This window comes from Gekko japonicus, unplaced genomic scaffold (genome assembly GCF_001447785.1).
Source record: "Gekko japonicus isolate JY-2015 unplaced genomic scaffold, Gekko_japonicus_V1.1 scaffold1351, whole genome shotgun sequence".
In the NCBI taxonomy this organism is placed as follows: domain Eukaryota; kingdom Metazoa; phylum Chordata; class Lepidosauria; order Squamata; family Gekkonidae; genus Gekko; species Gekko japonicus.
The window spans coordinates 91,214-105,233 of NW_015173169.1; the positions used below are offsets into that span (position 1 = coordinate 91,214).

At 42.9% G+C, this 14,020-nt stretch overlaps 1 protein-coding gene across 1 annotated transcript in view; it reads right to left on the reverse strand.

Annotated features, from left to right (window-relative positions):
* NCAM2 (neural cell adhesion molecule 2) overlaps nt 1-14,020 on the reverse strand; it is a 454,404-nt gene that overhangs the window by 57,029 nt on the left and 383,355 nt on the right. Inside the window, 1 exon segment of the mRNA XM_015422532.1 lies at nt 9,224-9,404. Within this exon segment, the coding sequence (XP_015278018.1) occupies nt 9,224-9,404 (181 nt within the window).

Here is a 14,020-nt window from a genome sequence, read left to right on the forward strand (position 1 = left end):
GGGGTAACGGCACTAAATTTGGATCTACTCCTGGGGAGGCAAAAAATTGTGCAGAAAGTTTTACAAACTTCAATTATTTAAGAACACTGATGTGTAGGTTTGCACTTGTGCAGAAATGGTCCAGGAGAGCATTCCAAATGTAAGATACCACCACTGTTGCACAGAATTGGCAAAAATCCAGTCAAATAATCACAACTTCATCAGAGAGAAGAGAGCCAGTATTGTGTAGTGGTGAAGTGTAAGACTAAGATCTGGGAATCAAATCCTCATTCTGCCATGGAAACTGTGTGATCTTGGGCCAGTCACACACACTCAGTCTATCTCACAGGATAGAGGATAAAATGGATAAAATACTAGTGAGGAGGACAATGCAAGCCACATTGGGTCCACACTGGTAAAAAGGTAGGGTACAAAAGAGTGAATGAATAAGAAAAGAGATGACACTGTTGTTATCAATTTTATTGTATGCTGTGGAGCAAGAAGCTTTAGATGCTAGTAATACTTTCAAATTTTCTAAATGTCAAAGTTTTGTGCTTGTATTTGCTATTGCAATACAGTTTCCTGCTGCTGCTTGCATTTGGGAGGAACATGTCCATTCAATCGCCAGGTGTAACTGGGAGATGAGCCTATTTTAGAACAAATTTGGAAAGCCAGTGAGGTGTTGTGGTCAGATTCTTGGACTAGTATTGGAGAGGCCCAGTTTCAAGTCATTTATCAGACTTAGTATAGATTAGATTTAAAAAAATATATTTACGGGAGAATCATGTATGTCACTAATGAAAGAAAGATAGGATCCAAGTGTAATGGAATATAGAAGAAGAAGAAGAGATTGGATTTATACCCCGCACTTCACTACCCAAAGCAGTCTCACAGTGGCTTTCAAACTCCCTTTCCCTCCCCACAACAGACACCCTGTGAGGTAGGTGGGGCAGAGAGAGCTCTGACAGAAACTGCTCTTTTTCAAGAACAGCTGTGCCAGAACTATGGCTTGCCCAAGGTCATCCAGCAGGGGCAAATGGAGGAGTGGGGAATCAAACTCAGTTTTCCCAGATTAGTGTCTGCACACTTAACCACTACACCAAATTGGGAGGTTCACATGCCCCTCTGTGTGCCAGAGATAAAAGAGATCAGGTAGAGGCTGGCCAGATAGGACAGTCCCATAGTTGCAGAACCTAGAGAAGGAATGTTGGTGGCAGCAAACTCTTCCAATCTGATTCAAGTGGTCAGGAGACAGCATGGGATCTTTGAAAAGTACAGATCTTTACATCCATTGAAAAAACTGTGAGTCCCAGAAAGTTGACTGCAGTGATTAGTTACCCTGTAAAAGTAACAGTTATTTCCTGATCTGGATGTCCCAGGCTCGCTTGTCAGATCATGGAAGCTAAACAGGCTCAGCCCTGCTTAGTACTGGGATTGGAGACCAACACAAAAGTCCATGGTTGCTGCACAGAAGCAGGCAATGACAAACCACCTCTGTTTGTCTTTTGCCTTAAAAATCATATGGGGACACCATAAGCTGGGAGTGACTTGACAGCATTTTCCATCACCAAATGTACCAGAGTTAAGTGATTGATAGATGCCTGCAAAGTGCAACAGGATTCCCAAAGATTGTCCTAACTGCAGTAAAAAAAAAAAACCACTTGGCAAAAATGTTTCAGATTCTGCAAAGAACAACGAAAAAGATGAGGAACTGTGTGAAACAATGTAACTGGCAGCTCATTAGATGAGCTTGTCAAGGACTGGCAAAACCGACTCTCGGCAGCCATCAACGAGATCACCCCCCCGGCGTCCTCTGCGCCCCGCCTAAGACTCGCTCCATGGTACACACAGGAGTTGAGGGTGAAGAAGCGGGAGCTTAGATGGCTAGAGAGACAGTGGCGTCGCATTCGGGATGAAGCGGTGAGAGCATCCTATAGGACGTTTATGAGATCCTATGAGATGGCAGCCAAGGCTGCGAAAAAGTTTTTTACACAGCTACGATTGTGTCTGCAAGCTCTTGCCCAGCCCAATTATTTAGAACTTGGTCTCTGACTACTCTGCCACAGGGCAGACCAAATGATAAGGAAATGGATATTGGATGCAAGGCTTTTGCAAGCTATTTCGCAGATAAAATCTTGTCGCTCCACCATGACCTCCCTGCCACAGTTGAGACCGTAACGGAACTTGAGGCTCCATGCACATCTTCTGGTCAAGTTCTGGATTATTTCAATCTGCTCAGTCTAGAGGAGGTTGACAAATTGCTCTCATCGGTTCACCCAACCACCTGTAGTCTGGACCCGTGTTCTTCGTGGCTGATTAAAGGTGGCCATAAGGGGTTACGAGGGGCAGTAAGGGGGATCATCAACATATCCCTTATGGAGGGACTGTTCTCTAGTGCCCTGAAGAAGGCAGTAGTATGCCCCCTGTTAAAAAAGGCATAGCTCGATCTGGCTGCATTAGCCAACTATCAGCCGGTATCCAATTTACCCTACTTGGGTAAATTAATCAAGAAGGCCGTGGCGAATCGGATGCAGGGCTTTTTGGTTGATGCCTCCATATTAGACCCCTTCCAGTCCAGCTTCTGACCAGGCCATGGGACAGAGACAGTCCTGGTCACCCTCACAGATGATCTCCGGTGGCATCTGGATTGAGGCGGTACGGGGGTGTCGATGCTGTTAGACCTGTCGGTGGCATTCGACATGGTCGGCCATCAACTACTGGTCCACCGCCTCATCGATACTGGGATTCAGGGGTTTGCCTTACAGTGGCTCTCCTCATTTCTTCAGGATCAGGGACAGAGGGCAGCAGTTGCGGAGCAACTGTCTGGAAGACACTCACTAGTGTGTGGAGTGCCCTAAGTTGCAGTGCTCTCCCCAGTGCTGTTCAACATCTATATGCATCCTCTCACCCAGATTGCCCAGAGACATGGGCTGGGTTGTCATCAATATGCTGATGATACCCAGCTCTACCTGCTGTTGGACAGCCAGTCAGACTCTAGTCTGGGAGATCTGGGCCTGGCGTTGAAAGCCATGGCTGGTTGGCTTAGACAGAGCTGACTGAAATTGAATCCAATGAAGACAGAGGTCCTGTGCCTGAGACGGAGAGCTCCAAGGTTAGGGATCCCTCTCCTGACCTTCAATGGGGTGCCACTGGTGCCAGTGCCAGAGGTTAGGAGCTTGGGAGTGGTCCTGGATACCTCCCTAACGATGGAGGCCCAGGTCGCAGCCACTGCAAAGTTGGCCTTTTATCACCTATGGCTGATTAAGCAGTTGGTTCCCTTCCTTGAACACAATGACCTAGCAACGGTGATCCATGCATTGGTCACCTCAAGACTGGATTACTGTAATGCTCTCTGCAAAGGGCTGCCCTTGTCGCAAATCTAGAAGCTGCAGCTGGTGCAGAATGCAGCGGTGAGGCTGTTGTTGTGTCTTTCTATGAGGGAACACATCCAGCCCAACCTAAAAGCTCTGCACTGGCTGCCTATAGCATACCTGATATGGTTCAAGGTGCTGGTCTTACCTTTTAAGCCTTATATGCTCAGGGACCTGCTTACCTAAGGGACTGCCTTTCCCCGCATGTACTCCAGCGAGCCCTAAGATCAGGTTCCCAAAATCGCCTGGTTTTTCCAGGCCCTAAAGAAGCCAGGCTAGCTGTGACGAGGGTCAGGGCCTTTTCTCTGGCAGCCCCTCACTGGTGGAATGAGCTCCCAGAGGACATCGGAGCCCTGCGGAAACTTTTACAGTTCTGCAGGGCCTGTAAAACGGAGCTCTTCCACCAGGCTTTTAAGTAGGATGCCGCCTCGATCATATGGCCCTGGCCCGTTTACTAACTGTGCCAACAACTGTACCATCATTGGTTCTGACAGTACCAAGAGCACCACCAACCGAGGCTTATAGCTGGGTGTGAGTTTGTGGACACCATTCAGTTGACAGTCGAGATTGGAAGATTCTCCATCTTTTAGTATAAGTTATGTTTACGTAGTATGATTTAATATTGATTGACAGTTTTAACGGAATTTTAATGTATATTTATATATGTTGTTAGCTGCCCTGAGCCTGCCGAATGGCGGGGAGGGTGGGATATAAATGTAAATATATAAAAATAAAAATAACTTTTGGGGATTATATGTAGGTGTGGTAGAAATAAGCAGATCTGAAAGGGATTGGTTCCTATGAATTGAATGTTCATTGCATTTACATTGAAAAGTGGAGCTAAAGTTAGTATTCTGCTAGGGATATAAAATATTAAAAATAAGAACAGTACTGGTGCCATTTATAATGGTGTATAGAAATATTGATTTCTAAAAGCCCCTGCCTTCCCCTGGGATGTCTTGCTGATACCCTGGCTGTGTTGTATTTCCTGTTGAAGCCATATGGCCTGAATATTTGGCTGGAGAAACTTTATAACCCTACCATATAACCACACATTCTTCACACTTCCATGCTGGAAGGTAGGCCAGCATGCCAGAAGCTCACGTAGCCGATGGAGAAGCTGGAGTTGGGGGCCATGTGACTGAAGGTGTGGTTTCCAAACTTCCAGCCTATCCCCACTTGTACCCATGAAAACTGGGAATTGGCCACCCCCCTGCCCACTCGCAGTTGGCTGCCTGGCCACAGCTGATTGTGACTGGAATGGCCCTATAACTGGTCATTCCCAATGGGAGAGACCTGCTCCTGCGCTCTCTCTCTCTCTGCTCTTGTGTTCTGTTCACCTGAAATGCTGTCCTGCCATGCTGTCTGTGGGAGGACAAAGGATTGCTTATTGCCTTAGAGCACATTGAGGGCAAGGAGGGAATGGATTACCTGGATTATCACAATGGACAATCTTGAACTCTTGGAAGCTCCTGAATGTGGTAACTATGAATTATTCATCTTTAGTTAAGGCAAACAGCCCTAGCCTTTCTTGTTTTGAAATCCTTATAGTCTAATTGTAATACTCTGTGCTGAATAAAAACTTATTATTGTTTCTATAGTCTAATTGTAATACTCTGTGCTGAATAAAAACTTATTATTGTTTCTAACTGGTCTTTTATGTTGTAGCTGGGATTCCAAGCCTATTTCCTGTGCATACCTGGCCACATGCTACCAATGAGTATTAAGTGTACATCTCTGGGAATGACGTGCTAATGCGTTAAGCCCTAGATGCCAGCTGAGAGATCTGAATCTCTGCTCTGAGCTGGAGGGGATTATAGAATACTGAGAGATTCTGGTGGCTTATTGTTCTGAATCCAGAGAGGGTAGCCTACCTCTCTGGGTTGTTGTTAAATGTATTGAAAAAATATAGGATTCCCTCTCATTCCTGGACAGGCTTGAGGGGCAGAATCCTATACAGTACTTGTGGCTAATAGCCACTGATGGACCTCTGCTCCATATGCTTATCTAATTCCCTTTTGAAGCCGTCCATGCTTGTAGCTGCCACCACTTCCTGTGGCAGTGAATTCCAAGTGTTAATCACTCTTTGGGTGAAGAAGTACTTCCTTTTATCCGTTCTAACCCGACCGCTCAGCAATTTCATGGAGTGCCCACGGGTTCTTGTATTGTGAGAAAGGGAGAAAAGTACCTCTTTCTTTACCTGCTCTTTCCCATGCATAATCTTATAAACCTCGATCATGTCACCCCTCAGTCGTCTTTTCTCCAAGCTAAAGAGCCCTAAGCGCTTTAACCTTTCCTCATAGGGAAAGTGTTCCAACCCTTTTATCATTCGAGTTGCTCTTTTCTGCACTTTTTCCAAAGCTATAATATCCTTTTTAAGGTGTGGTGACCAGAATTGCACACAGTATTCCAGATGAGGTCGCACCATTGATTTATATAGGGGCATTATTATATTGGCTGATCTGTTTTCAATACCCTTCCTAATAATCCCCAGCATAGCATTGGCCTTCTTTATTGCAGTCACACACTGTCTTGACATTTTCAGTGAGTTATCTACTACAACTCCAAGATCTCTCTCTTGATCTGTCTCTGCCAGTTCAGACCCCATCAATGTGTATTTATATTTAGGATTTTTGGCTCCAATGTGCATCACCTTGCACTTGGCCACATTGAACCCCATTTGCCATGTTGACGCCCACTTGCCCATCTTTGACAGATCCCTTTGGAGTGCCTCACAATCCTCACTGGTTTTCACCACCCTGAACAACTTCGTATCATCCGCAAATTTAGCCACTTCACTGCTTACTCCCAACTCCAAATCATTAATGAACAAGTTAAAAAGCAGTGGACCAAGTACTGATCCCTGTGGTACCCCACTATCAGAAGCAATCTACCTAGATATATATACAGATACACTCTACAATTCTTAGTAGCACTCAAGAAAAAGATTTTAATTTGGGCATAAATGCTTAAAAAAAACCCCACTCATTCAGATCAGAATAGTTCTTGAAATCAGAGAGATGTGAGACAAAAGACATTCCCTTAGAATATCAGGTTTTGTTTGAAGGACTACATTGTCTGGAATATGAACACAACAGGATCTACAGTTAGTCCTACAACAATCTCAAACTTCAACAAGAAAAAGCAGAATCTCATTCTTATCCAACTTTTTAAATAAAAGAACAAGATTGAAAACAGATGGACCATCTATCACAGGACCATACAGATTCCATTGAAGAGCTGGTAGATTGTCCTACAAGAAAACTGAAACCTCCTGCAAGACTTGGAGTCTCGCTAAAGAGTGGGGGAATAAAAGGGATTTAGGGAAATGTGTGGTAAAGACTCACTTCAGAGTGATGTACAGCATACTTTTCCTCTGTAGAAATTGTAGATAATTATTTGTTAAGTGGGAAGGTTTTACAAAGATGATGACTGAAAGAATTTGATGCTAGGCAAACAGGACGTCACTGGAAACTCAAAGATGAACAAAGTGAAATGATCAAACTTTTATTAATTTTTTTCATTCATTCATTCATTATCTATATTCATGGAATACAATAATTATTACTAAGACGGTTTTCCTGGGTTCTGAATCTCGATTATTGAGTACATTTGAAGGCACAGGCCAAAGGCAGTAAGACAATAGCCTACCCCCATGTCCTTTTTCTGCTAGTGAAAGCACGCAGGGTGGAAGAGAGGGGATAATGAAGCCCCTTTGGCCTCTATCATACTTGGGAGGTGATTTGCACACACACCCGTTTTCATTCATTCATTATCTATATTCATGGAATACAATAATTATTACTAAGATGGTTTTCCTGGGTTCGGAATCTCGATTATTGAGTACATTTGAAGCCTACCCACATGTCCTTTTTCTGCTAGTGAAAGCACGCAGGGTGGAAGAGAGGGGATAATGAAGCCCCTTTGGCCTCTATCATACTTGGGAGGTGATTTGCACACACACCCCACACACAAATTGTTTTAGATGTGAGTGTTCAGTCACATGTTAAATGCAATTTAACATATTGTCTAATCAGACCCATGGAAGTCTACCCAAAGGTGGTATCTGACCTGCATTCATTCCACAATGTTATCTTTCCAAACTTCTTTACAGCCCTATGGCAAAGGAGGCTCTTGATTTTTGCAGTTCTCTAGTCCTATGTGGAAGCCTTCCAAGTAGTCTCCATGGAGAGACTGGCTGTCCAATGATTGGTTGATGCCATCTCACTGTGCTACAATTCTGCCCTTTGCAATTGAAGGCCAAGGCTGTTTTAATATTTGAAATGTGCAGACCTTCCATGCCATTTGTGCCTTCCACATTTGTCTTCTCATAACAGCAATGACAGATACAGCCTTAGGAAATTCTGCTTTACATGGTCATCATCACTTATGACCACACCTATGCCTTTGTCTTAGTAAAATAGTGATTGGATTCCCAAATGGACAGAGAGAAAAATAGAAAATAGGGTTGCAGTTATCTAAAACTTTGGTTGCCACAGCGGTCATCTGCTGCTGGACACACACTTTCCCTCACTACAGGAGTTTAGATAATTCTATCGTATGTGGAGCTATTTGGGCTTAGGAAAGAGTCATACTGCTTTTCAGCACATGATGATTAGAACAGAAAATTCTTAGTCAAAGGAAGGCACATAAGTACATTCAGTCCTGTGTAAAGTTCTAGAAACAATGGATGGCATGTATGCAATCCACAAATGCATGAATACACAGAGTACCTAGGCAAAGGACAGTAGGAATGGGCACAAACCAGCTCACAAACTAAAGTTCATGACAAATTTTGACTGGTTCATGGTTTGCAAAGTGAAATTTGTGGCAGATCATGAACTTTCCCTGAACTTTCAAGCTGTTTGTGGAAGTTTGTGCTGGTTTATGAATGGATACATTTCCAGACAGACTGTCTCTGCTCAATCTAAACATTTACTGAACTTCAAAACAACAGGTGGGAACTTGGAGGGCATGTAGAGGAGCATCCAGGGGAGATTCCCGGCTGCTTTGATGTCTCTATTTTGTAGGGGATCTCTGGATGACTCTCCTCTACCTGCCTTCCAAGTTTGGTGTTTCTAGCTTGCACAGGATCCATTCTATACACTCCTGAACTTCCTGAACCTGCACCTGTCAACATAACTGCCTGTACTTTGACAGGTGCAGGTTCAGGTGGTTCAGAAGTGTGCAGGTTCAAGACACCAAACCTGAGTGGAATTTCTGGCTGACTCTCCTCTACCTATCCTCCACATTTGGTGAGGATTAGATTTACGACATCCAAGTTACCCCTTCCCCACTCCAGAAGATGCCCCCGGGAAAGTGCTTTCTGGGGAAATGACCACCTGTCCACATCCTGAAACATTGTTCTTCCTGAACCTGTATGGACTTCATAACTTTTATCTGTGGCCATAATATGACTATATGGAATTAGTTACTTCGTGTTTCACAATATGTCTGGACAGAAAACTGTTAACTATTGTTTCAATGTAAGAAACAATTAGAGGTAGTAATTAAATTATACAAGCCAAATGTGGAAATAGACTAAAGAGCTTATAATTCAAACCTGATTTTTGCAACACATGCAGAATTTAGTCTCTATTATACTTTCTAAGTGACACTTAATTTTATCAGACTACGACAAAAGTATTCTTTAACTAATGAAGCTCTAAACATCCATTGCACTATGGCTGGAAGTAATTTTTGACAAAAATTCACAGTAAATTTCACAGGCTAATGGTTCTTCTTACAATACAGCTTATAACTAAGAATGAGAATGACCTATTCTGGAGGATACATCGAGACTATGGCAAGCTCAGAACCCACACTAATATTAAATAAGATCAAAGAAAGATAATATATTTGAAATAACTTACCTGTTATAATATTAGGCTTTGGTGGCATGGTGAACTCATATATTGTTGGTTCTGAATATCCCAGCCTGTTGGCAGCAGTAATTTGCACTTCATAACCCACTGTCCACTGTAATGGCTCGAGAATAATGTGGTCTTTATTACCATGAACCCTGTTCTCTTGCCACTGATCTTCCTTGTCTTTCTGTAAAAAAATACAAATGACAGTATAAATAGTGATGAACTGCTCTCTTAAGGCCAGTATTATCAAACTTTGGTCCCAATAATTATAATTCTACTTTTGATATGTGACAGCACTATCCTGTGGAGCATAAAAGATCCTATTGACCTAAAATCCTCAATTAGAATAAACATTTGCAAGCCAGGGCATATGATGGTACACTCTTGCTTGGACAGGAAATGGCCTGAAAAATCCTAAGCAAAGCATTTTGAGTTCCATGATAAAAGAAAGGAGGGATATAGACAACATAAATATGTTTTTACTATTTGGATATGAATTTAAAAGTATAATTAGGCTAAGATAACATAGTTGATAAATATGTGAACAGTGAGCTAGGAAATCTCTGATTCAAATATCACCTCAGCCTCGAACTCACTCTAACAAGCCATAGGCAACATGAGGATAATGAACATGTTACAAACGAAGGAAAGGGAGAAAGCAAACTATAATGGGTCAAGCTATCTAAAATAAAATATCAAAATATGTATTTATTAAGGTGTACACCATTAAAAGGATAAGGTCTGAACATCAGACTACATAGAACATCAACATGAGATTTACATCATCTGTAGTAATTTCACATACAAAGTTGATGGTTTCATATTCACAGTTGACAAATATATGAAATGACCAACAAGACTATACATCTTTCAGGTTCAGGGGCCTTCCTCAGCGGTCAATAACATATACTATTTCAAAAAGACACACATTCAGAAGTTAATATATAAATTCAGGAATTGCTTTCTCATATGTTGTGCAGTTGCTGAAAGTTTATAAAGCAGGCCATTGATAACTACACTTATGGTAACTGCACTCACACAACAAAATCTTCAATTCAAAATCTGGTATAAAATTTCCAATGTCTCTGGATGTGTGTGTCATCAACCAAGAATTGCAATAAAGTATCACTTTATAGCAGGGTATGAGCTTTTGTGAGTCACTGCTCGCTTCTTCAAATACAGCTAGAATATATCTTTCCAATCCGGCCCCGCACGAGACAGCCCAAGCATGCCTCGTGGGGGCCGCGTTTGCCTCCTCTTGAGGAGGAGTAGTCAGGCAGGCTGCGGTGGAGCCTCAGCTCCAATAGGGGGAGTGGAGCCTGGCAGCCTTAATAGGCTTGCTCCGCTCTCTCCCCAGTCAGTAGCTCACCTCGTGCTCGGTCCACCCACCCGCCCTGTATGTAGTGTAAGCATAGGCTGGTTGCCCTGCTTCATGGGGAGCTGGGTAGGAATTTTTTGGTTCCATTCTCGCATTGGCTATTGAGATGGGGTCTTTTTCGCCTACCCTGCACTGCGGTCAGTGGATTGAGGAATTGGTCTGGGTTGGTGCCTAGGGGCTAGTTCGTCACTTTGTTAGGGCAGAATTAGATTAAAATACAGTTCAGGGGCCAGCAAGCACCACTTAATAACCCCGGGTGTGGGTAGAGGGGTCTGCTCGACCAACCTTGTAGCCGTGCGGCCTGGGTGAGGATTGCAGATCGCCTATGGGGATGGTCACGATGGAGATTCAGTGCTGGCCATTCAGTGGTGCTTGAGGGCTCCTGAGGGTGCATCCCAATCTTGGCTCGGCCGGGATTGCAAGCGACTTATGGTTGGCTCCAACCTGGGGGGCCGCCGGTGTCTTGCCTACCTATGGTTTGAGGATGGGAGTCGAAGCGGTGTCTTGCCTACCTATGGTTTGAGGATGGGAGTCGAAGCGGTGTCTTGCCTACCTATGGTTTGAGGATGGGAGTCGAAGCGGTGTCTTGCCTACCTATGGTTTGAGGATGGGAGTCGAAGCGACGCCAGGCCCGGCCGTGCCGCTGTTTTCATGGTTGTCCTTTGCCGTTAGGTTTAAAGTTAATAATTTAATAAAGTGGCCTTATTTCATCCAACCTTGTTGTCTGACTATTTCTTCCATCTGGGGGGGGGCAATATACAGGGCAGATGGACTCACATCCTAGCTGTATCTGAAGAAGCGAGCAGTGACTCACAAAAGCTCATACCCTGCCACAAATTTTGTTAGTCTTTAAGGTGCTACTGGACTCTCACTCTTTTCTATAGTTTTTCATGATCCACATAGTCGAAGGATGTGCTGTAGTGTATAAAATACAAAATGATTTTCTTCTGAAATTCTCTCATGTGGTCCAGTAAATGATGCAAATTTGCAGTATGATCTCAAGTGCCTCTTCCTTCTCTGAATCTAGTTTGAACATCTGACATTTCTAATTCCATATATGGTAAGAGTGTTCATTATATACTTTGCTTGCATGGGAAATTGATGTGATGGTCCAATAGTTGCTGTGTTCTTTTCTCCTGAACTGGCACATAGATAGAATGTTTCTAGTCTGAAGGCCATTGTTTTATTTTGTTCTTTTGTTGCCCAGATTTGTTGGCATATTCTTGTTAAGATTTTGATGGACTCAGTTCCTGTATTTTTATTCCTCTAAAATTTTAGATAATATAAAAAGAACATATAGTTCAAACAACCTATTTCTTTAGTTGAAACCTGATACTAGACTCCAGTTTAACACCTTCTTCTACATACTCTGACATATAAATTAGACACAGAAATAATATGAGCTACATGTTTATTCTATATATTAAAAAACATTGTGGGGTGCCAGATGCAGATCTTTCTCTTTGTACTGCTTTTGTATGCTTTTATATGTGCAAACCCACATCCATTTATACAATTAAACATAAAGGCTTGCTTCTATGTGTTAGCCTTGTTAAAACAGGACACAGACACATTTCAAGTGACATAAATCCTAAAGTTAGCATTTGAATTTTAAGGAAATAAAAGTTACAGAGAAAAAAATTGAATTAATATAAAAGAGGGATTTTGTAGATCCAATTTAAGTGCATAATGTTTTTTTGCTTCCAGGGTGTACCTCTTCAACATTTTGATGGAATACATAGTTTGGTAACTACTTTTACTTCTGTATTACCAAAATTCCCAGATCAAGAAAAGGATTACTAAACAACTTAATATTGCCAACCTCCAGGTAGCACCTTGAGACCTCCCGCTATTACAATTGATCTCCAGACAGCGAAGATCCATTCTCCTGGGGGGAAAATGGCTGCTTTGCAGGGAGGACTTTATGGCATTATATCCTGCTGAGGTCCCTCCGTCTCCAAACCTCATCCTCCCCAGGCTCCACCCTGAAATCTCCAGGTATTACTCAACCCAGAGGTGGCAACCCTAGAACAACTCCCCAAAGAAATCATCATACACTTACATTATAGCACTAGTCCAGATAATTAATAAATCAGTGAAATAATTGGTGCTATGCTTCCTCTATTTTGTTCCTATCACAGTCTTAGTGCTGAAGCCTGCTTGCATGTTTTGCAGTAGAACAAACAAGTCTTTTTGCAACACAAAACAAAAGGCAGCAGGGGAGAAAGGACCACATCTTATCATATTAAGTCAAACTGAATCCTAGGGAGTTGCTGGGGGCAGAGAACCTACCTTATCCAGAACATTCGACAACATATTTAACATTCAATTCATCAGACAGGGCCACCCATCTCTCATCAACTCTCTCCCAACTTCTCACCAAACTCTCTCTGATGCCACAAAAGACTGTGTCACTATTACCATATCAAATTTTCTCATATAGGAGGTGTGCTTATGTAGCATATTAAAATGTAAGTTGAGAAGGCATTGAAAGTGGTAGAGGTCAAAAAGGAAGAAATAAAAGCATGTAGTGCTTATTGCCCTGACCTGGATAACCCAGTCTAACTCAATCTTGTTGGATTTTGGAAGCTAAACAGGGGGTCCTTTTCAGTTTTACCCGGTTTCAAGCCGGTAATGATCCGTTTTGAAGTGAACCGGTATAGGGCTGCCATTTCACACATGGCTTTCCTCTTCCGGTAAAGAGTGGGATCTGAAGCGGTTTGCCATTTCAGACTGCACTGCTTTTTCCCGCTTTCCCCCCGCCGTTTTTCGCCTGTGCGGGCGATCTCCGGCTTTTTTTAAACGTTTGCTTTAGAGCACTATAGCGCTATAGCAGTATAACAAAACACTCCATGCATTCCAATGGGATTGATATAATGCTATTCCGTTATACCCTGCAAACGTGTTTTTTTTTTTAAAGCCAGAGATCGCCCGTGCGGGCGAAAAATGGCGGGAAAAAGCGCATCGGAACCGGGAGAGGAAACTGAGGAGTACTTGGAAGCGGTTGACAGGTAAAACGCTTCAGCCCCGTTTCCTAAATGGGACAGAAGAGATTGTGTATGAAATGACAAATGTATTCTGGAAGGGAACCGGTTCTCAAATGGTTCTGTCTGAAATGACAGACCAGAAACCATTTGGGAACCATTCCTCTTCTGGAATATATAGCCTGTCTGAAATTCCTCAGGGTCAACGCTCATTAGTATTGGGATGGAAGACAATCCCTTGTCCAGGGTTGCCATGCAGAGACAGGTAACAGCAAATCACCTCTGAATGTCTCTTGCCCCTTCAGACGGAAGAAAGAGCCAGACAACCAAGGTTGGATAAAATAAGGCTACTTTATTAACATAATAAAGTAACGGCAAGGGCAAACATGAAACAGCGGCTCGGTCAAGGCCTGGTGTCACTTTGACCCCATCCTTAAC